At 44.4% G+C, this 23,076-nt stretch overlaps 1 protein-coding gene across 2 annotated transcripts in view; it reads left to right on the forward strand.

Moving 5' to 3' along the window:
• The window catches only part of ROS1 (ROS proto-oncogene 1, receptor tyrosine kinase), a 493,170-nt gene that overhangs the window by 34,167 nt on the left and 435,927 nt on the right, over nucleotides 1-23,076 (forward strand). For both annotated transcript variants that reach the window (XM_073575944.1, XM_073575945.1), the window contains exons 3-4: nucleotides 3,913-4,061; nucleotides 9,778-9,913. In XM_073575944.1, coding sequence (XP_073432045.1) covers nucleotides 3,913-4,061; nucleotides 9,778-9,913 — 285 coding nt within the window. The remainder of the gene's footprint in view (nucleotides 1-3,912; nucleotides 4,062-9,777; nucleotides 9,914-23,076) is intronic.

A 23,076-nucleotide genomic window follows, 5' to 3' on the forward strand; every position in this document is an offset into this window, starting at 1 on the left:
AAAAAGAAAAAAAATCCAGTGAGCGGCAGTTCTGTGGCCGGAAATGCCATGTTGATGCCAGAGGTCAGAGGAGAATGGGCAGACTGGTTCGAGCTGATAGAAAGGCAACAGTGACTCAAATTGCCACCCGTTACAACCAAGGTAGGCAGAAGAGCATCTCTGAACGCACAGTGCGTCGAACTTTGAGGCAGATGGGCTACAGCAGCAGAAGACCACACTGGGTACCACTCCTCTCAGCTAAGAACAGGAAACTGAGGCTACAATTTGCACAAGCTCATCGAAATTGGACAGTAGAAGATTGGAAAAACGTTGCCTGGTCTGATGAGTCTCGATTTCTGCTGCGACATTCGGATGGTAGGGTCAGAATTTGGCGTAAACAACATGAAAGCATGGATCCATCCTGCCTTGTATCAACGGTTCAGGCTGGTGGTGGTGGTGTCATGGTGTGGGGAATTTTTTCTGGGCACTCTTTGGGCCCCTTGGTACCAATTGAGCATCGTTGCAACGCCACAGCCTACCTGAGTATTGTTGCTGACCATGTCCATCCCTTTATGACCACAATGTACCCAACATCTGATGGCTACTTTCAGCAGGATAATGCGCCATGTCATAAAGCTCGAATCATCTCAGATTGGTTTCTTGAACATGACAATGAGTTTACTGTACTCAAATGGCCTCCTCAGTCACCAGATCTCAATCCAATAGAGCATCTTTGGGATGTGGTGGAACGGGAGATTCGCATCAGGGATGTGCAGCCGACAAATCTGCGCCAACTGTGTGATGCCATCATGTCAATATGGTCCAAAATCTCTGAGGAATGCTTCCAGCACCTTGTTGAATCTCTGCCACGAAGAATTGAGGCAGTTCTGAAGGCAAAAGGGGGTCCAACCCCTTACTAGCATGGTGTACCTAATAAAGTGGCCAGTGAGTGTATGTGGTATGTATGTAGCATGTAGTATGTATGTAGCATGCATGTAGTATGTATGTAGCATGCATGTAGTATGTATGTAGCATGCATGTATGTATGTAGCATGCATGTAGCATGCATGTAGTATGTACAGTCATGGCCAAAAGTATTGACACCCCTGCAATTCTGTCAGATAATATTCAGTTTCTTCCTGAAAATGATTGCAAACACAAATTCTTTGGTATTATTATCTTCATTTAATTTGTCTTAAATGAAAAAACACAGAAGAGAATGAAGCAAAAAGCAAAACATTGATCATTTCACACAAAACTCCAAAAATGGGCCGGACAAAAGTATTGGCACCCTCAGCCTAATACTTGGTTGCACAACCTTTAGCCAAAATAACTGCGACCAACCGCTTCCGGTAACCATCAATGAGTTTCTTACAATGCGCTGCTGGAATTTTAGACCATTCTTCTTTGGCAAACTACTCCAGGTCCCTGATATTTGAAGGGTGCCTTCTCCAAACTGCCATTTTTAGATCTCTCCACAGGTGTTCTATGGAATTCAGGTCTGGACTCATTGCTGGCCACCTTAAATGTCTCCAGTGCTTTCTCTCAAACCATTTTCTAGTGCTTTTTGAAGTGTGTTTTGGGTCATTGTCCTGCTGGAAGACCCATGACCTCTGAGGGAGACCCAGCTTTCTCACACTGGACCCTACATTATGCTGCAAAATTTGTTGGTAGTCTTCAGACTTCATAATGCCATGCACACGGTCAAGCAGTCCAGTGCCAGAGGCAGCAAAGCAACCCCAAAACATCAGGGAACCTCCGCCATGTTTGACTGTAGGGACCGTGTACTTTTCTTTGAATGCCTCTTTTTTCTCCTGTAAACTCTATGTTGATGCTTTTGCCCTAAAAGCTCTACTTTTGTCTCATCTGACCAGAGAACATTCTTCCAAAATGTTTTAGGCTTTTTCAGGTAAGTTTTGGCAAACTCCAGCCTGGCTTTTTTATGTCTCTGGGTAAGAAGTGGAGTCTTCCTGGGTCTCCTACCATACAGTCCCTTTTCATTCAGACGCCGACGGATTGTACGGGTTGACACCGTTGCACCCTCGGACTGCAGGGCAGCTTGAACTTGTTTGGATGTTAGTGGAGGTTCTTTATCCAACATCCGCACAATCTTGCGTTGAACTCTCTTGTCAATTTTTCTTTTCCGGCCACATCTAGGGAGGTTAGCCACAGTGCCATGGGCTTTAAACTTCTTGATGACACTGTGCACGGTAGACACAGGAACATTCAGGTCTTTGGAGATGGACTTGTAGCCTTGAAATTGCTCATGCTTCCTCACAATTTGGTTTCTCAAGTCCTCAGACAGTTCTTTGGTCTTCTTTCTTTTCTCCATGCTCAATGTGGTACACACAAGGACACAGGACAGAGGTTGAGTCAACTTTAATCCATGTTATCTGGCTGCAAGTGTGATTTAGTTATTGCCAACACCTGTTAGGTGCCACAGGTAAGTTACAGGTGCTGTTAATTACATAAATTAGAGAAGCATCACATGATTTTTCAAACAGTGCCAATACTTTTGTCCACCCTCTTTGTTATGTTTGGTGTGGAATTATATCCAATTTGGCTTTAGGACACTTCTTTTTGTGTTTTTTCATTTAAGACAAATTAAATGAAGATAATAATACCAAAGAATTTGTGTTTGCAATCATTTTCAGGAAGAAACTGAGTATTATCTGACAGAATTGCAGGGGTGTCAATACTTTTGGCCATGACTGTATGTAGTATGTATGTAGTATGTATGTAGCATGCAGCATGTATGTAGCATGTATGTAGCATGTATGTAGTATGTATGTAGTATATATGTAGTATGTATGTAGCATGTAGTATGTATGTAGCATGTAGTATGTATGTAGTATTTTTTTTTTTTAACATTTAACACATTAGCCGGATGATGGGACTACTACTGTCCCATCATTGGCTAATGTGTCAATCACTGTCATGGTAGCAGGCATCGCCAGATGGGACTTGTAGTCCCATCGGACGATGCTTGCACAGACCCCCGGACATCAGCACAGCCCCCCGGCAGGCCGGCACAGCCCCCCGGCAGGCCGGTACAGACCCCCACAGGGTGCACAGACCACCGGCAGGCCGGCACAGCCCCCCGGCAGGCCGGTACAGACCCCCACAGGGTGCACAGACCACCGGCAGGCCGGCACAGCCCCCCGGCAGGCCGGTACAGACCCCCACAGGGTGCACAGACCACCGGCAGGTACAGACCCCGGGCAGTCCACACAGCCCCCCGGCAGGCCGGCACAGCCGGCAGGCCGGCAGAGACCCCCGGAAGGCCCGAAATGACGGCGCATCATGATGCGCACACACCGCGCATCATGATGACGTCAGGCTGTCAATCAACTGAACTTCCGATTCCGATGCCGAATTCCGATATTGAAAAAATATCGGAAGTCGGTATCGGAATTCCGATACAGCAAGTATCGGCCGATACCCGATACTTGCGGTATCGGAATGCTCAACACTAGTGGTAACAGTTGCCCTGATTGTATGGACCAGCCATAATGTTGAGTGTGTAACAGTACAGACACATAGGGCTAATGGATGCATAAAGTGGAACATGATGCGGGGAACCTGGTTATGGTAAAACTTTTGGCTGTGCCACACAGGGATAGATTAGGTTAATGTGTTGAGGTGATAGGCCAGTCTGAATAAATGCGTTTTCAGGGCACGCTTAAAATTGTGGGGATTGAGGACTAATCGTATTGGCCTGGGAAGTGCATTCCAAAGAATTGACGCAGCACATGTAAAGTATTGGAGACAGGGGTGGGAGGTTCTGATTATTGAGGATGCTAACCTCAGGTTATCAGCAGAACGGAGGGCGCGGGTAGGGTGGTATACTGAAACAACTAATCTTCAGAAATGTCTGCAACTAAATCTGCCAGTTGATAATATACTCAAAATGACTTTTATATTATTTTACAGACTGTATTGTTGTGCCAACACCTCCATTTGTGTCTTCTATTGGGTCACATAATGTAACATTAAGGTGGAATCCAGCAAATATATCTGAAACAACATATATGGTTCAGCTCAAATATGTGAGTGCTCCAAGTGAATGGGAAAATACCCAGGTGAGATATATTTACCAGAACATTAAAGTCTGCAAAGCAGTAGAAAAAAATGTAAAATTAAGTTCATTGCTTGTTGCCACTCTGATGCAGTTCAAGTTTTTAAACCAACTTGTACAAATAATTTTTTTTAGCAAAGTGGTTACTCTGAGTGGCTCTTATTACTGTGGGAAGATTAAAGAAGGGATTTTCCAGCTTCAGAAAACTATTTAGGTTGTTAGATCACCTGTTTGATTCTTTGGAAAACCATCAAAATGTTATATTATTAAAAATGTCTGATTTGTTTGTAACTTTTTATATGCCAGCACTGGAGTGGTGCTAATAATCTAAGTTCTCCGTCTTTAGCATTATACTTACAAGCAGTCGACTTCAGCTGTTCTCGGTGCCGCTCTGGTCAGCTTCTGCAGTTTGTGACCTGCTGGATCACTCTATTGTTTGCTGGGTTACCCAGGGTCATTTCTCAATATAAGTCTTTGAGAGCCAGAACGAGGCCAGAAGGTGGTCGTGACAGATTTACACTAAAGGCCCCGTCACACACAGCGAGATCACCAGTGAGATAGCTGATTTTGTGACGTCACAGGGATCTCACCAGCGACATCGCTGTGTGTGACATTGATCAGCGACCGGCCCCCCCTGCCGGGTATCGCTGATCGTGCAGGATCGTCCTGGGCCGTTTTTTGATCCTTGGTCTCCCGTTGGCCAGCGCGCATCGCTGCGTATGGCAGCAGGAGAGCAACAATCAGCGACGCTACACGCTGGTTTCCAATGTAAACAGCGGGTATCTAGGAGCCGCGCGGCTCTTAGTTACCCACTGTTTACCTTGGAAACCAGCTTGCACGCTGTTTTCCAGGGTAAACAGTGGGTATCTAAGAGTCGCGCGGCTCTTGGATACCCGCTGTTTACATTGGAAACCAGCTTGCTCGCTGGGCCTGATCGCTGGTGGAGCTGTCTATGTGACAGCTCACCAGCGATCAGCCTAACTATGTCCCAGTGATCCCATCCATGTCGGATCGTTGGTGGGATCGCTGGGACATTGCTACGTGTAACGGGGCCCTAAGAGGTTGTTACTGTTACCTCTGACTCCTGGGCAGTCAGGATCTGCAGTCACAAGATGGCGACGTGAGATTGGAACGGCGCCGGGAACAACTGAAGACGGTGGCTAGTAAGTATAACACTAGGGTCAGATTAATAGCACCACTCCAGCACTGAGAGAAAAAAATCAGTGGAGTGGTGCTTTAATGGGAGTCTGTCAGTACAGAATGACTGTTCAAACCTAGCACATGCTTTCAGTACACCCTTGACATAATCGAGAAGTTCAATCCACCTTCCTACTTTTACTTGCTCTTGTAAAGTCAAAGCTGTGAAACAATGAAAAGGAGGATGGAGGCAGGACCGGTTTTAGGCAAAGTGGGGCCCTAGGCAAAGTTTAAAATGGGGCCCCAAATGCTAACATATTGCACATCACACAGAAGCATTTCGGTTGTATTTACATGCGCTGAGTTCAGGATGCTAAATGAGCGTGATCGACAATATTGAAATCGTTCAACACTTGTTTCCTGGCCTCTTTCCACCATCTGAGAAAGAATGATGGAGAAAGAGCAATCACTAATAGATCAATCTGTCCCCATACAGTATCATGTTATCAGCAGCACATCTGCAGTTTACACTGGCAATGTGCTGCTAAGAACAATGATTTTTCTTCCAGCATACATAATCCAATCACTCGATGAATATGCAGCATTTTGCTTGTTTAGTATAATACACCACATAGTCCTCCATATATTACAATGTGCACCGCAGTCCTCCATATTGTAAAATGCACACCCCATAGTCCTCTGTATAACATAATGTGCCCCATAGTCCTCCATATAGTATAATGCACTCCCCATAGTCCTCCATAGAGTATAATACACTCCCTATAGTCCTCTATATATTAAAATACACTCCTCAGTCCTCCATATAGTATTATTCACTTCCCATAGTCCTCCATATAGTATTATACACTCCTCATAGTCCTCCATATATTGAAATACACTGCTCAGTCATCCACATAGTACAATACACTCCTCATAGTGCTCCATATAGTATAATGCACCGCCATAGTCATCCATGTAGTATAATTCACTTCCCATAGTATAATGCACCCCATAGTTCTTCATATAATATAATGTATTCCCCATAGTCTTCGATACAGTATAATGCAGCCCACACATAGTATAATGCAGCCACCCCATAGAGCATAATGCAGCCACCTCACAGAGTATAAAGCAACCACCCCACAGAGTATAATCTAACCCCCATAGAATATAATGAAGCCCCCCTCATATAGTATAATGTAGCCCCCTCATAGATTTTTGATGCAATCACCCCTCACAGAATATAATAAATATAATACAGCCCCCCATAGAATATAATGTAGCCCCGAATAGAATTTAATAGGGCCCACCTCCCCATAGAATATAATGTAGCCCCAAAGAGTATGATGCAGTCCTCCCTCATAAAATCTAATACAACCCCCATAGAATATAATGCAGCCCCCCAAAGAATATAATACAGCCCACCTCCCCATAGAATAAAATGTAGCCCCCATAGTATATAACACAGCCTCCCCATAGAATATAATGTACCCCCAATAGTATGTAACACAGCCTCCCCATAGAATATAATGTATATTGTACCCCCCATAGTATATAACACAGCCTCCCCCATAGAATATAATGTATAATCTACCCCCGTAGTATATAACACAGCCACATAGTATATAACACAGCCTCACACATAAAATATAATATACCCCCATAGTATATAACACAGCCTCCCCATAGAATATAATATATCCCCCAATAGTATATAACGCAGCCACATAGTATATAACACAGCCCACATAGTATATAACAGTCCACATAGTATATAACACAGCCCACATAGTATATAACACAGTCCACATAGTATATAACACAGCCTCATAGTATATAACACAGCCCACATAGTATATAACACAGCCCACATAGTATATAACACAGCCTGAGCACACATAGTATATAACACAGCCTGAGCACACATAGTATATAACACAGCCACATAGTATATAGAACAGTCTGAGCCCACATAGTTTATAACACAGCCCACAAACAGTTAGGTCCATATATATTTGGACAGAGAAAACATTTTTCTAATTTTGGTTCTAGACATTACCACAATGAATTTTAAACAAAACAATTCAGATGCAGTTGAAGTTCAGACTTGCAGCTTTCATTTGAGGCTATCCACATTAAAATTGGATAAAGGGTTTAGGAGTTTCAGCTCCTTAACATGTGCCACCCTGTTTTTAAAGGGACCAAAAGTAATTGGACAATTGACTCCAAGGCTATTTCATGGACAGGTGTGGGCAATCCCTTCATTATGTCATTCTCAATTGAGCAGATAAAAGGCCTGGAGTTGATTTGAGGTGTGGTGCTTGCATTTGGAAGGTTTTGCTGTGAAGGAAACATGCGGTCAATGGAGCTCTCCATGCAGGTGAAACAAGCCATCCTTAAGCTGCAAAAACAGAAAAAACACATCAGAGAAATTGCTACAACATTAGGAGTGGCAAAATCTATAGTTTGGTACATGCTGAGAAAGAAAGAAAGCACTGGTGAACTCATCAATGTAAAAAGACCTGGGAGCCCACGGAAGACAACAGTGGTGGATGATCGCAGAATAATCTCCATGGTGAAGAGAAACCCCTTCACAACAGCCAACCAAGTGAACAACACTCTCTAGGAGGTAGGTGTATCAATATCCAAATCTACCGTAAAGAGAAGACTGCATGAAAGTAAATACAGAGGGTTCACTGCACAGTGCAAGCCACTCATAAGCATCAAGAATAAAAAGGCTAGACTGGACTTTGCTAAAAAACATCTAAAAAAGCCAGCACAGTTCTGGAAGAACATTCTTTGGACAGATGAAACCAAGATCAACCTCTACCAGAATGATGGAAAGAGAAAAGTATGGCAAAGACGTGGTACAGCTCATGATCCAAAGCATACCACATCATCTGTAAAACACGGCAGAGGCAGTGTGATGGCTTGGGCATGCATGGCTGCCAGTGGCACTGGGTCACTAGTGTTTATTGATGATGTGACACAGGACAGAAGCAGCCGAATGTATTCTGAGGTATTCAGAGCCATACTGTGTGCTCAGATCCAGTCAAATGCAGCTAAACTGATTGGTCGTCATTTCATACTACAGATGGACAATGACCCAAAACATAAAGCCAAAGCAACCGAGGAGTTTATTAAAGCAAAGAAGTGGAATATTCTTGAATGACCAAGTCAGTCACCTGATCTGAACTCAATTGAGCACGCATTTCACTTGTTAAAGACTAAACTTCAGACAGAAAGGCCCACAAGCAAACAGCAACTGAAAACCACCGCAGTGAAGGCCTGGCAGAGCATCAAAAAGGAGGAAACACAGCGTCTGGTGATGTCCATGAGTTCAAGACTTCAGGCAGTCATTGCCAACAAAGGGTTTTCAACCAAGTACTAGAAATGAACATTTTATTTACAATTATTTAATCTGTCCAATTACTTTTGGTCCCTTTGAAAACAGGGTGGCACATGTTAAGGAGCTGAAACTCCTAAACCCCTCATCCAATTTTAATGTGGATACCCTCAAATGAAAGCTGAAAGTTTGAACTTCAACTGCATCTGAATTGTTTTGTTTAAAATTCTTTGTGGTAATGTCTAGAACCAAAATTAGAAAAATGTTGTCTCTGTCCAAATATATATGAACCTAACTGTAGTATATAACAGAGCCACATAGTATATAACACAGCCTCATAGTATATAACACAGCCCTCATAGTATATAACATAGCCTCATAGTATATAACACAGCCCGCATAGTATATAACACAGCCTCATAGTATATAACACTGCCCACATAGTATATAACACAGCCCACATAGTATATAACACAGCCTGAGCCCACATAGTATATAACACAGCAGAACCGACATAGTATATAACAAAGCCTGAGCCCACATAGTTTATAGGACAGCCCACATAGTATATAGCACAGCCCTCATAGTATTTATCACAGCCACACCGTATATAGTACATCCATATAGTATATAACACAGCCCACATAGTATATAGCACAGCCACATAGTATAGAACACAGCCCACATCTTCCCCCCAAGAATGGCCCCACAGTACAGCACTCTCTGTTATATTAAAAAAAGCACAATCCTCACCTCTCCTTGCACACCGTGCTGCTCCCAGATCCTGTCTCAGCGGTTGAACTGCCTGGCACACAGAGCACGATGACATTATCGTGCACCCGCAGTGTCAGAGGCAGAGGGGAATGATGGGAGAGGGAGCGTCAGCTGACACTCTCTCCTTCATCATTACTTTGAACTGTACCGGCAGACTCCGGTATAGTTCAATGCGGCAGCGGCGGGGGGAGTCAGTCCTGGCAGCAGGCGGGCCCCATGTGCCTATGCAACTGCCTGTTCTGCCTGCCCCTAATGCGGTCCCTGGATGGAGGTAGACAGAAAACAAGTAGGTGGTAAGTTGCATTGAACTACTAGGCCACATCAGGGGTGCACCAAGGCCAGGCTTCGTATGATTGGCCATTTTGTGCTGACAGATTCCTTTTAATATAGAGCCGAATCTTAAACCTTTTAAAGATTAGTTGAAAGTGGACGGACCCTAACTTTTGTTCTCTTTAAAATACAGTCAGTAACAGAACCTTCATATACTGTAAGTAACCTTCAACCCTACACAGAATATTTGTTCCGAGTCATATGGATTATTTGTCATCTACCATTCTATTCTCAACCCAGTCCAGCGTATAGGACCCTCGCATCTGGAGGTAAGAAACATCAATATTGAGATCAGTTAGGTGCTTTCTTCAACTTTTTAAGTAAATTTATACAAATTTCAGAGACCTGATGGAGGATGCTAGGAAAGAAGTGACTGACCACCAGTATGTCTACTATTACTGACCTAGATGTTTGTTGTATACCCAGCAGTTACTATTGTTGTCTGGTGGAAATGCCCTCTAGTCCTTAATCTGAGGATGGTTTTCTTTTCTTTACCTCTCCATTCCAGAGTTATGCCCCTCTTTACCCTTTAAATAAATGTAGTCTTTTCAACCAAGTGGGCATGGTCCTTAAGAAGACTCTTCTAGAGAAAACTTGAAGACCACGTCCACTTGTTTGAAAAGGCTAGCTTCATATATAGGGAAGGGAAGGCCAAATCTTGGGAATGGAAAGGTACAGGAACACTGAAAAACAATGTCAGGGCTCATACCCATTTGCAAGAAATAGAGACGAGTGCAATCCAATAAAAAATCGGATTGCACTCTGACCAATGTTATTCAATGGGTGAAATCTCATTTGCTATTTTTTATCTCAGCCAAAATCAGACTGAGAAAAAAATTGCAGTAAGCTGCGTATTGCTGCGATTCTTGGACGAGACTCGCCAGTGCAAGTCAATGGGTGCGAGAAAAAAAATCGCACAACACTCGCACCATGCAAGTGCTATCCTATTTTTATGCACCGGTATCCTTTGGAAAGCCGACAATTCATGTCTGGCACACAGTAAAATCACACTGACACGTTAAGAATAGAAAGGATAAAGTAGATATGTACACATGGTATATATATACTGTATATATATATATATACTGCTCAAAAAAATAAAGGGAACACTTAAACAGTAGAATATAACTCCAAGTAAATCAAACTTCTGTGAAATCAAACTGTCCACTTAGATAGCAACACTGATTGACAATCAATTTCACATGCTGGTGTGCAAATGGAATAGACAACAGATGAAAATTATTGGCAATTATCAAGACACCCTCAATTAAGGAGTGGTTCTGCAGGTGGGGACCACAGACGACATCTCAGTACCAATGCTTTCTGGCTGATGTTTTGGTCACTTTTGAATGTTGGTTGTGCTTTAACACTCATGGTAACATGAGATGGACTCTACAACCCACACAAGTGGCTCAGGTAGTGCAGCTCATCCAGGATGGCACATTAATGCGAGCTGTGGCAAGAAGGTGTGCTGTGTCTGTCAGCGTAGTGTCCAGAGGCTGGAGGCACTACCAGGAGACAGGTCAGTACGCCAGGAGACGTGGAGGAGGCTGTAGGAGGGCAACAACCCAGCAGCAGGACCGCTACCTCTGCCTTTGTGCAAGGAACAGGAGGAGCACTACCAGAACCCTGCAAAATGAGCTCCAGCAGGCCACAAATGTGAATGTGTCTGCACAAAAGGTTAGAAACTGACTCCATGAGGATGGTCTGAGTGCCCGACGTCCAGAGATGGGGGTTGTGCTCACTGATTCTCCCCAGATATGGATTACTGCGTGGGACCTAAAACGCTGGACAGGTATGGTATATTGTTGGTTCTTTATTTTTTATGCTTTACAGGAGATCGAGGGTGTCGCATGGATTATGAGAACAATAAAGATGCAAAACTGTGTTTATTGTTTTACTTCATTATCCCCGTCCTGTCCGTACTAGTACTGCTCTCTGGGAACTGCATATCTGCCCGCAGCAGTACTAGTACGGCGGCACGATCACGTTGGCCACACGCTGAGCACCGCGGTGTTCAGGTACAGGTGTCAGCTGTATGTGACAGCTGACACCCTGCAGCAACACCCACGATCGGTGCTAGCAAGCCTCCTTCACTGCCTGTCAGATTGCTGATCTGACACTGTGCTATGCAAAGTCTCAGAACAGTGATCTGACTTTATATTGTAATGTCCCATTCTGGGACAATGTAATAAAGTTAAAAAAAAATTATATTGTGTAAAAATATATATAAAAAAATCCCTAAATAAATGTAAAAAAAAAATTAAATATTTTACCAATAAATACATTTATTTATGTAACTAAAAAAAAAACTATAAAGGTACACATATTTGGTATCGCCGCGTTTGTAACGACCCGACCTATAAAACTGTCCCACTAGTAAACCCTTTTAGTGAACATCATTAAAAAAAAAAACAAGGCAAAAAAACAATGCTTTGTCATCATACTGCCGAACAAAAAGTGGAATAACACGCAACCAAAAACAGACATATATAAATAAACATGGTACCGCTGAAAACATCATCTTGTCCAGCAAAAATCAAGCCACCACATAGCTCCATCGCCAGAAAAATGAAAAAGTTATCGCTTTCAGAATAAAGTGATGCAAAAATAATAATTTTTTCTATAAAAGTTTTTATTGTATAAAAGCGCCAAAACATAAAAAAAGATATAAATGAAGTATCACTGTAATCATACTGACCCAAATAATAAAACTGCTTTATCACTTTCACTGCATGTGCAATGGAATAAACGCCCCCCTCGAAAAGAAATTCATGAATTGCTGGTTTTCGTTCATTCTGCCTCCCAAAAATCAGAATAAAAAGTGATCAAAAAATGTCATGTGCCTGAAAATGGTACCAATAAAAACATCAACTCATCCCACAAAAACAAAACCTCACATGACTCTGTGGGCCAAAATATGGAGAAATTGTGGTGACGCAAAAACTATCCCACTATAGAAACCTGCTATAAATAGTAAATCAAACCCCCCTTTATCACCCCCTTATTGACGGAAAAATAATAAAATAAAAAAAGTATTTATTTCTATATTCCCATTAGAGTTGGGGTTAGGTTTAGGGTTAGGGCTAAAATTAGGGTTAGGGTTGAGTCCAAAGTTAGGGTTATGGTTGGGGCTAAAGTTAGGGTTAGGGTTGAGGCTAAAGTTAGGATTAGGATTAGGGTTGGGATTAGGGCTAGGGGTGTGGTTAGGGTTGAGATTAGGGTTAGGGGTGTGTTGGGGTTAGGGTTGGAGTTAGATTTGGGGGGTTTCCATTGTTTAGGTATATCAGTGACTGGGGGTGGGGTGAGTTTGCATTGTTGAGGGGGGGTGGTTTATGGGAAAATCAAAAGTGCTTGCACCACTGTTGTATGAATACTCTGATGTTATTCTTAATAAAAATCTATTTGAGTTAAAAAAGGCTTATCAGTGGCTCTCCAAACATGATCTCCATTTCAGCCAATTTTGCATTGAAAAGTCAAACAGCGCTCCTTAAATTACGAGCTCTGCCATGCGCCCAAACAGTGGTTTACCTGCATATATGTAGTATCAGCGTACTCAGGACAAATTGTACAACAAATTTTGCGGTCCAATTTCTCCTGTTACCCTTGGTAAAATAAAACAAATAGGATCTTAAAATGTTCATTTTTTTAAACATTCCAAAAATTCCTGTGAAGCACCTGGAGGGTTAATAAACTTCTTGAATGTGGTTTTCAGTACCTTGAGGGGTGCAGATTTTAGAATGGTGTCACTTTTCAGTATTTTCTATCATATAGACCCCTCAAAGTCACTTCAAATGTGATGTGGTCTCTAAAAAAATGGTTTTGTAAAAGTTGTTGAAAAAATGAGAAATCGCTGGTCAAATTTTAACCCTTATAACTTCCTAACAAAAAAAAAATTTTAGCTCCAAAATTGTGCTGATGTAAAGTAAACATGTGGGAAATGTTATTTATTAACTATTTTGTGATATATGATTTAAGGGCATAAAAATAAAATTTGGAAAATTGCAAAATTTCCAAAATGTTTGCCAAATTTCCGTTTTTGTCACAAATAAATGCAAGTCATATCGAAGAAATGTTACTGCTATGAAAGTACAATATGTCACGAGAAAACAGTCTCAGAATCAGTGGGATCCGTTGAAGCATTCCAGAGTTATTACCTCATAAAGGGACAGTGGTCAGAAAGGTGAATTCAGGCTGGGTCGCGAAAGAGTTAAAATACTTTTTTCTGGCTGTCTTTTTTTAACCCATTAATGACTATAGGATTAGTAATGAATAGGTGTATTATTGACACATCTCCATTACTAAGCCAGGCTTAATGTCACCTTACAATACAGAGGTGACATTAACCCCCTATTACCCCATATGCCACCACTACAGGGCAGTGGGAAGAGAGTGGCTAAATGTTAGGAACGGCGGAACGCACTAAGTAAAAATAAATAATAAAGTGCGTTCGCCGCTCGGGGTCCACCGTGCAGTAGGTTTTACACCACTGCTAGGTAATGACAGAGGAGCAATATGGCGGTATAATGCGCACAGGTTCAACTTCACCCGAAGTGCGCAGAGTGGGCTCTGTTCACACACAGAGGCACCGCAACATAAACATACAAAAAATGCTGAGCCTGTTAGTGTCACAGGCCTCAGGTAAATGCACACACGGTATCTGGTCACAGGAGCAGGACCTAAGACAGAGGAGCTGCGTCCCTCTAGACCTACCGTGTGTGCGGCGTCGCTACTGTGAGCGCCAAGAAGGGCTGCAACTACAGCACGGCGTAGGGCACTGCCGCTCGATGACAAAGCTAGAAAGCAAGCGCAATGTCGGACGCTAGCGTAGAGGTGCGGTGTGCACAGTGGCCTAAGGCTTGCCACTGACTGGCGCTGACTGCTGAACTAATTCCCTATCCACATACGTAATATCAGAGGGAAGGGGTTTTATAATGAGTCAGTCACCAGAATCATACATCCGTCACCATTCATACATAGCAAGTATAGTCTATACTAGCGCCTGGCCGAACGGTCATGCGCGCTTTTTATAGCCGTGCGGGACCTTCCAGATCTCTGAGATGGACCAATGGTATGTGGAGCAGGACCTGGGCACATGACTCCCGATCTCCAATGGGAGATCGTCTCGTGAGCATGTCCAGTAGGAGCACAGAAGAACTTAGTCTCTGGAGCGGTCTGCTACAAAGTAATCTTCTCTGCAGTAGATAGACAGCAGGAGACCGCGGAATGTGAGGCTCTGGATTCCTGCAGAGGAGACGCAGAAACCTGACACCTAACACTAAGTGCCGTAATTGGCGCATCTTACAGGCAGATGTTTTTAGCGGGGGGGGGGCAATAACCATGGTCCCTTTCTAGGCTATTAATATCTGCCCTCAGTCACTGACTTTCCCTCTCTGGAGCAAAAAATAGCGCAGGAGCCCACGCCATTTTTTTCCATGAAAACATTCTTTTATTAAATACATACAGGTTCCAAATTTTTCACACACATACTACTAACAGTATTGGTCACTGACATCTATAAATCTAACTTCTGCATGGGTTTACTGTATGGAAACCATGTCTCCTGTCCTGTCAGCTTCTGCATTGATTTAACATAAGCCGACAAATGAATTATTGGCTATTCTGCTATCTATCTCTCTATGAAATATAAAGATATATGTATAAAGGGTGGTCCAAAAGTAGGTGGACAGAAAATAATAACATTTATTTTGATTTATATATAAAATTATATTTACTAACACAAGCATAACATTGACAATTAAATTTTATTCTGAACAATAATACAAAAGCCCTTAAATTTTATCAACGCAGTGTTAGGCGTCAGGTTCCTGTCGCTTCTGGTGGTCTCCCATTCCTCCCCAGCCACAGAAGAGGTTGCTCAGCAGACTCATCTGTTCTGGTGCTCTGCCCAGACTAGCTCCGTGGGTTTGGTTGCTGCTGTCACGTCTGGTCCAGCTATAGCAACGCATGCTGGTCAGCAGTGAGCTACTCCAGGGACTAAGTCCTCCTTTCGGTCCACTGAGCATGCCCGTGGGACGATCTCTCATTGGAGATCAGAGGTCACATGCTCAGGTCCTTCTCCAGCTCGGATTGGACCATCAGAAAGGTCAGGAAGGTGCCGGAAGGACGCGGCTATAAAAGGTTCACATGGCCGCTCGGCCATGCGCTAGTATAGACTGCATTGCCAGACTATGAGGAGTGAGTGTTGTATGCATGTATGAATGTCTCTGGTGACTGATTCATTTGAAACCCCTAAACTTGGTACACATGTGTTGTGCAGCCTAGCCTGTTAAGCACGCAGGCTTAAGTGTAGGTAGAGGCAGAGTCTGAGACTAACATCAGTGTCCACCGGTGGCTCTGCACATCACGGTGCACGTGCTCAACACTCCACCTTAGTCAGCAGCTATAGTGGCGTCTGCAGGTGCGACGCCGCGCGCTCAGTAGGTCTAGAGAGACTCAGACCTCGTGTCCTTTGGGCTGAGTTCTGTGGCCACATAGTGAGCGCTCTCTTGCCGAGTGCTGTGATTTTAACAGGCTCCGGCATTTATGTTCAGCGGTGGCGCGGCTCTGTGTCGTAACAGAGTTCGCTTCTGTTCACACTGGGTGACGTTAACCCATGTGTGACCTCTTGTATACCGCTTTATACTTCTGCCATTACTAAGCAGCAGTTTACCACCACTGCACGGTGGACCCCGGGCTGCGAACGCACCTTACTATTATTTTATTATTTGGTGCGTTCCGCCAGCCCCAACATTATACTAGCGCCAGGGTTTGGCTAGTAATGGTGGACGAACAATAACTGCAGCGGTACATCCAGCAGCTGGAGGGCAGGCTGGCGGCTCCTGAGTGCTCAGCCTCAGCTGTGGATGTTACCGCAGTCGCTGTTCAGGCAGCCACAGAGGCTGTCTCCAGTGTGTCCCCTACCACCTCTGCCCCGAATTTGTCCCGCCTATCATTGCCCGAGAAGTTCTCGGGCGATAGTGCTTCTTGTAGGGGTTTCGTGAGTCAGTGCACCATACAGCTGGAGCTGCTGGCTGCATGATTCCCCACATGGTCCTTGTTCTTCTCCCGGTTCCACTTCACCCTCCATTTTCTCTCTGGGGAGAATGTCTGGGCCGATGCTCTCTCCCGCTCCGTGGTGTCATCGGAGGAGGAGCCTCGGCTGATTGTCCCATCGAGAGCCTGAGGACTGTGGCTCTGGGCGCCCTTGAGTCAATACCTCCGGGCAATATATTTGTCCCTGCCCATCTGCGACTGGAGTTCCTCTCTTGGGCTCATTCGTCCAGGGTGGGTGGATATTTCAGGACAAAATGGACCTCTGAGCTTCTGGCGAGGACATACTGGTGGCCGCATATGGCCCGTGATGTCAGTGACTATATTCAGGAGTGCGTCTCTTGCGCCTAGAATAGGTCCTCTCGGCAGCGGCCCGCTGGGCTACTTTATCCCCTGCCGGTAGCGGACAGGCCCTGGGAGATGGTCAGGATGGACTTTGTGGTGTGGCTACCCAAGTCCAGTGGCAGCACGGTCATTTGGGTTGTCACCAACCATTTCTCCAAGATGGTGCACCTGGTACCTCTCTCCCGGTTACCCCCTGCACGGGGCCTGGCAGCGTTGTTCATTAAGCACGTTTTCCGCCAGCATGGAATGCCGGACAAGACTGTCAGCGACCAGAGTCCCCAGTGTGTGTCTCGGTTCTGGAGACAGCTCTGTAGCCTGCTCAGCATTGAGCTAAATCTCTCCTCGGCCTATAATCCCAAGACGAATGGGTTGGTAGAGAGAGCCAACCAGACCCTTGTCACAAATCTACCACATTTTGTCTCGGCCAGGCAGGATGACTGGGGATTAGAGTTGAGCGATACCGTCCGATACTTCAAAGTATCGTATCGGATGGTATCGGCCGATCTTTAAAAAAAGTATCGGTATCGCCGATTCCGATACCGGAAGTCCCATTCAAGTCTATGGGACTTCCGGTATCGGAATAAGAAAAACCCTTTCCTGCCCTTGTACAGCCTCTCTGGGGTCTGTACGGGCCTTTCGGGGGGCTGTGCCGGCCTGCCAGGGGGTCTGTGCAGGCTCCGGTGGTCTGTGCCGGCCTGCCGGTGGTCTGTGCAGGCTCCGGGGGGCTGTGCCGGCCTGCCGGGGGGCTGTGCCGGCCTGCCGGGGGGCTGTGCCGGCCTGCCGGGGGGCTGTGCAGGCTCCGGGGGTCTGTGCAGGCATCGTCCGATGGGACTACAAGTCCCATCTGGCGATGCCTGCTACCATGACAGTGATTGACACATTAGCCAATGATGGGACAGTAGTAGTCCCATCATCCGGCTAATGTGTTGAATGTAAAAAAAAAAAAAAAAAAAAAATTACATGCTACATACATACAACATGCATACTACATACATGCTACATTCATACTACATACTACATACATGCTACATACATACTACATACTACATACATGCTACATTCATACTACATGCAACATACATACTACATATATACTACATGCATGCTACATACATACTGCATGCTACATACATACCACATATATACTACATACATACTACATACATACTGCATGCTACATACATACTACATATATACTACATGCTACATACATACTACATATATACTACATACATACTACATACATACTACATGCATGCTACATACATACTACATGCATGCTACATACATACTACATGCATGCTACATACATACTACATGCTACATACATACTACATACTACATATATACTACATGCATGCTACATACATACTACATACATACTACATACATACTACATACTACATATATACTACATGCATGCTACATACATACCACATACATACTACATACTACATATATACTACATGCATGCTACATACATACTACATGCATGCTACATACATACTACATGCTACATACATACCACATACATACTACATACATACTACATACTACATATATACTACATGCATGCTACATACATACTACATGCTACATACATACCACATACATACTACATACATGCTACATATATACTACATGCATGCTACATATATACTACATGCATGCTACATACATACTACATATATACTACATGCATGCTACATACATACTACATGCTACATACATACCACATATATACTACATACATACAATACATTCATACAATACATACATAGACATACAGTACATATAACATAGAGTAACATACTTACCAATACTTGTCACATTGTTCCCCGAAGCCATTGTCTTTCCGGAATAAATATTAACATAACAAACCACAAAAATACTCACCCACGATCCGAAGCAGTCCACGAGTGTGTCCCACGACGATCTTGGGTAGAGAACGGCAGCATCAGATGATGCTGCCGTTCTCTACGGGCTGCAGGAATCCAATGACGGAAGGTAGGTATCCTTCCGCACTGTATTCCTCCGCCACTTAAAAAAAAAAAAGTCCCTAGTCTCACTTTATGCCATTGCTGTGTGGGAAATTCCCACGCAGCAATGGCATAAAGTGAGACTAGGGACTTTTTTTTTTTAAGTGGCGGAGGAATACAGTGCGGAAGGATACCTACCTTCCGTCATTGGATTCCTGCAGCCTGTAGAGAACGGCAGCATCATCTGATGCTGCCGTTCTCTACCCAAGATCGTCGTGGGACACACTCGTGGACTGCTTCGGATCGTGGGTGAGTATTTTTGTGGTTTGTTATGTTAATATTTATTCCGGAAAGACAATGGCTTCGGGGAACAATGTGACAAGTATTGGTAAGTATGTTACTCTATGTTATATGTACTGTATGTCTATGTATGTATTGTATGAATGTATTGTATGTATGTAGTATATATGTGGTATGTATGTAGCATGTAGTATGTATGTAGTATGTATGTAGCATGCATGTAGTATATATGTAGTATGTATGTAGCATGCATGTAGTATATATGTAGCATGCATGTAGTATATATGTAGCATGTATGTAGTATGTATGTGGTATGTATGTAGCATGTAGTATGTATGTAGCATGCATGTAGTATATATGTAGTATGTAGTATGTATGTAGTATGTATGTGGTATGTATGTAGCATGTAGTATGTATGTAGCATGCATGTAGTATGTATGTAGTATGTATGTGGTATGTATGTAGCATGTAGTATGTATGTAGCATGCATGTAGTATGTATGTAGCATGCATGTAGTATATATGTAGTATGTAGTATGTATGTGGTATGTATGTAGCATGCATGTAGTATATATGTAGTATGTAGTATGTATGTAGTATGTATGTAGTATGTATGTAGCATGCATGTAGTATATATGTAGTATGTAGTATGTATGTAGCATGTAGTATGTATGTAGCATGCATGTAGTATGTATGTAGCATGCATGTAGTATGTATGTAGCATGCATGTAGTATGTATGTAGTATGTATGTAGCATGCATGTAGTATGTATGCAGTATGTATGTAGCATGTATGTAGTATGTATGTAGTATATATGTAGTATGTATGTAGCATGTAGTATGTATGTAGCATGCATGTAGTATATATGTAGTATGTATGTAGCATGCATGTAGTATGTATGTAGTATGTATGTAGCATGCAGTATGTATGTAGCATGTAGTATGTATGTAGCATGTATGTAGTATGTATGTAGTATATATGTAGTATGTATGTAGCATGTAGTATGTATGTAGCATGTAGTATGTATGTAGCATGTATGTAGTATGTATGTAGTATATATGTAGTATGTATGTAGCATGTAGTATGTATGTAGTATTTTTTTTTTTTTTTTAACATTCAACACATTAGCCGGATGATGGGACTACTACTGTCCCATCATTGGCTAATGTGTCAATCACTGTCATGGTAGCAGGCATCGCCAGATGGGACTTGTAGTCCCATCGGACGATGCTTGCACAGACCCCCGGACATCAGCACAGCCCCCCGGCAGGCCGGCACAGCCCCCCGGCAGGCTGGTACAGACCTCCACAGGGTGCACAGCCCCCCGGCAGGCCGGCAGAGACCCCGGGCAGTCCACACAGCCCCCCGGCAGGCCGGCACAGCCCCCCGGCAGGCCGGCAGAGACCCCCGGAAGGCCCGAAATGACGGCGCATCATGATGCGCACACACCGCGCATCATGATGACGTCAGGCTGTCAATCAACTGAACTTCCGATTCCGATGCCGAATTCCGATATTGAAAAAATATCGGAAGTCGGTATCGGAATTCCGATACAGCAAGTATCGGCCGATACCCGATACTTGCGGTATCGGAATGCTCAACACTACTGGGGATCCTTGCTGCTGTGGGCGGAGTTCGATTTGAACAATGCTGTGGCCGACTCCACCGGCCAGACCAATTCCTCCTAAATTACAGCCAGCATCCGTGCGTCCCTGTGCCCATGCCCATGTCGCCCACCGATTCCAGAGTGGTAGACTGGGCGATGGAGGCACGTGACATTTGGGATCGCGCTCAGGATGCTATCCGGGCCTCCAAGGAGAGAATGAAGGCCTCCGCCGACACACAGCGGTGCCCCGCTCCGACCTTTGCTCCTGGCGACTTGGTGTGGCTCTCCGCCCGTAACATCAGGCTGCGGGTCGAGTCCACAAAATTCGCACCATGCTACATTGGTCCCTTTAAGGTCCTTGAGCAGGTCAACCCTGTGGTCTACCGTCTGGCCCTTCCACCACATTTGGCTATTTCCGACACCTTTCACGTGTCCCTCCTTAAGCCTGTCCTCATGTCCTGGTTTTCTGAGTCATCTGTCTGGACATGTGACCTGTCTTCGGACGAGTTTGAGGTTAATGCCATTGTGGGATGCAGGGTGGTGCGTGGTAAAAAGTTTTATTTGGTGGACTGGAAGGGTCATGGTCCAGAGGCTCAGACCTGGGAGCCAGTGGAGAACATCCACGCTCCACTTCTCATTGCGGAATTTGAGCGTAGCGAGGCTCAGAGAGGAGGGGGCCCTAGGAGGGGGAGTAATGTTAGGCGTCGGGTTCCTGTCGCTGCACAGCAGGAATCCCGAGCCTTGCTTCCTGCGGTCTCCGAATTCCTCCCCAGCCACAGAGGAGGTTGCTCAGCAGACTCGTCGATCCCAGCGCTCTGCCCAGACTAGCTCCGTGGGTTTGGTTGCTGCTGCCAACTCTGGTCTAGCTATAGCAAAGCACGCTGGTCAGCAGCAAGCTACTCCAGGGACTAAGTCCTCCTTTCGGTCCACTGAGCATGCCCGTGGGACGATCTCTCATTGGAGATCAGAGGTCACATGCTCAGGTCCTTCTCCAGCTCGGATTGGACCATCAGAAAGGTCAGGAAGGTCCCGGAAGGACGCGGCTATAAAAGGTTTGCATGGCCGCTCGTATAGACTGCTGTTGTGAGCTCATTTTCGGGTTTGCCTCTGGCTTCTGGTGAGGGTTATGGAGCTGGCTGTGCTGACAGAGGAGTAGTGAGTTCTCTATCTGGACTCCCTCTGTTGGTGAAGGGAGGTAATGAAGCTGATCTAAATGGTAGAGACCGGCCACCTGAGGAAGAGGACTGTGATTGGACATCAGGAATTTCTGATAGGATTTAAGGCAGCCGACTCCCTAGTTTCTTGCTGGTGATTTCTCCTAACTGTGGCTTCTGGTTTCCAGTTTGGTTCCTGCCTTCTTAAAGCTAAGTTTTCTCTGCTATTGTTCATATGAGTTTTCGTCTGTTTACTTAGTTTTTGTGTTCTGCCAGCCCTGGCTGGGACTGGGCTGAATCTCCATTTTGTCTCTGATCAGTTGATCTCTTTTGCTCTGTCTTCAGAATATACCTGAGTGCTGATATAGGGAATTGAAGTCTAGCGACTTCAGGGCCTTTTTCTATCAGACGTGTTGGACATTTTTTGGCAGGGTTTTTTGCGTGATTGCAGACAGCAGCTTTTCTTTCCTGTCCTTTCTAGTTAGTGAGGGCCCCATCGTTTGCTCAGCCTATCTTTCTATCTGTGTTTGTGTTTTCATCTTGTTTCACCGACAATACATGTTGGGGGCTGTCTATTGCTTTGGGGTCTGCTCTGGGGCAGTTTAGATTTTCCCTTTCTTTCTTTAGGCTTATTTAGTTCTCCGGCCATGATGAGGCATCTAGGACCACCGTAGGCAGGCTCCACGGCTACTGCTAGTTGTGTGTATAGGATCAAGGGTCTGCAATCCGCTAGTTACCAACCTCTCCGGTTTTCTGGGCTTAGCTTGCTTTTTGTTTTTTCCTCCTCGGTGACTCATTCATAACAGACTGCATTACCAGACTATGAGGAGTGAGTGTTGTATGCATGTATGAATATCTCTGGTGACTGACTCATTTGAAACCCCTACCCTTGGTACACATGTGTTGTGCAGCCTAGCCTGTTAAGCGCCCAGGCTTAGGTGTAGGTAGAGGCAGAGTCTGAGACTAACATCAGTGTCCACCGGTGGCTCTGCACAC

Source organism: Dendrobates tinctorius, unplaced genomic scaffold, assembly GCF_039654945.1.
Source record: "Dendrobates tinctorius isolate UK_male_01 unplaced genomic scaffold, ASM3965494v1 ptg000046l, whole genome shotgun sequence".
Lineage (NCBI taxonomy): Eukaryota > Metazoa > Chordata > Amphibia > Anura > Dendrobatidae > Dendrobates > Dendrobates tinctorius.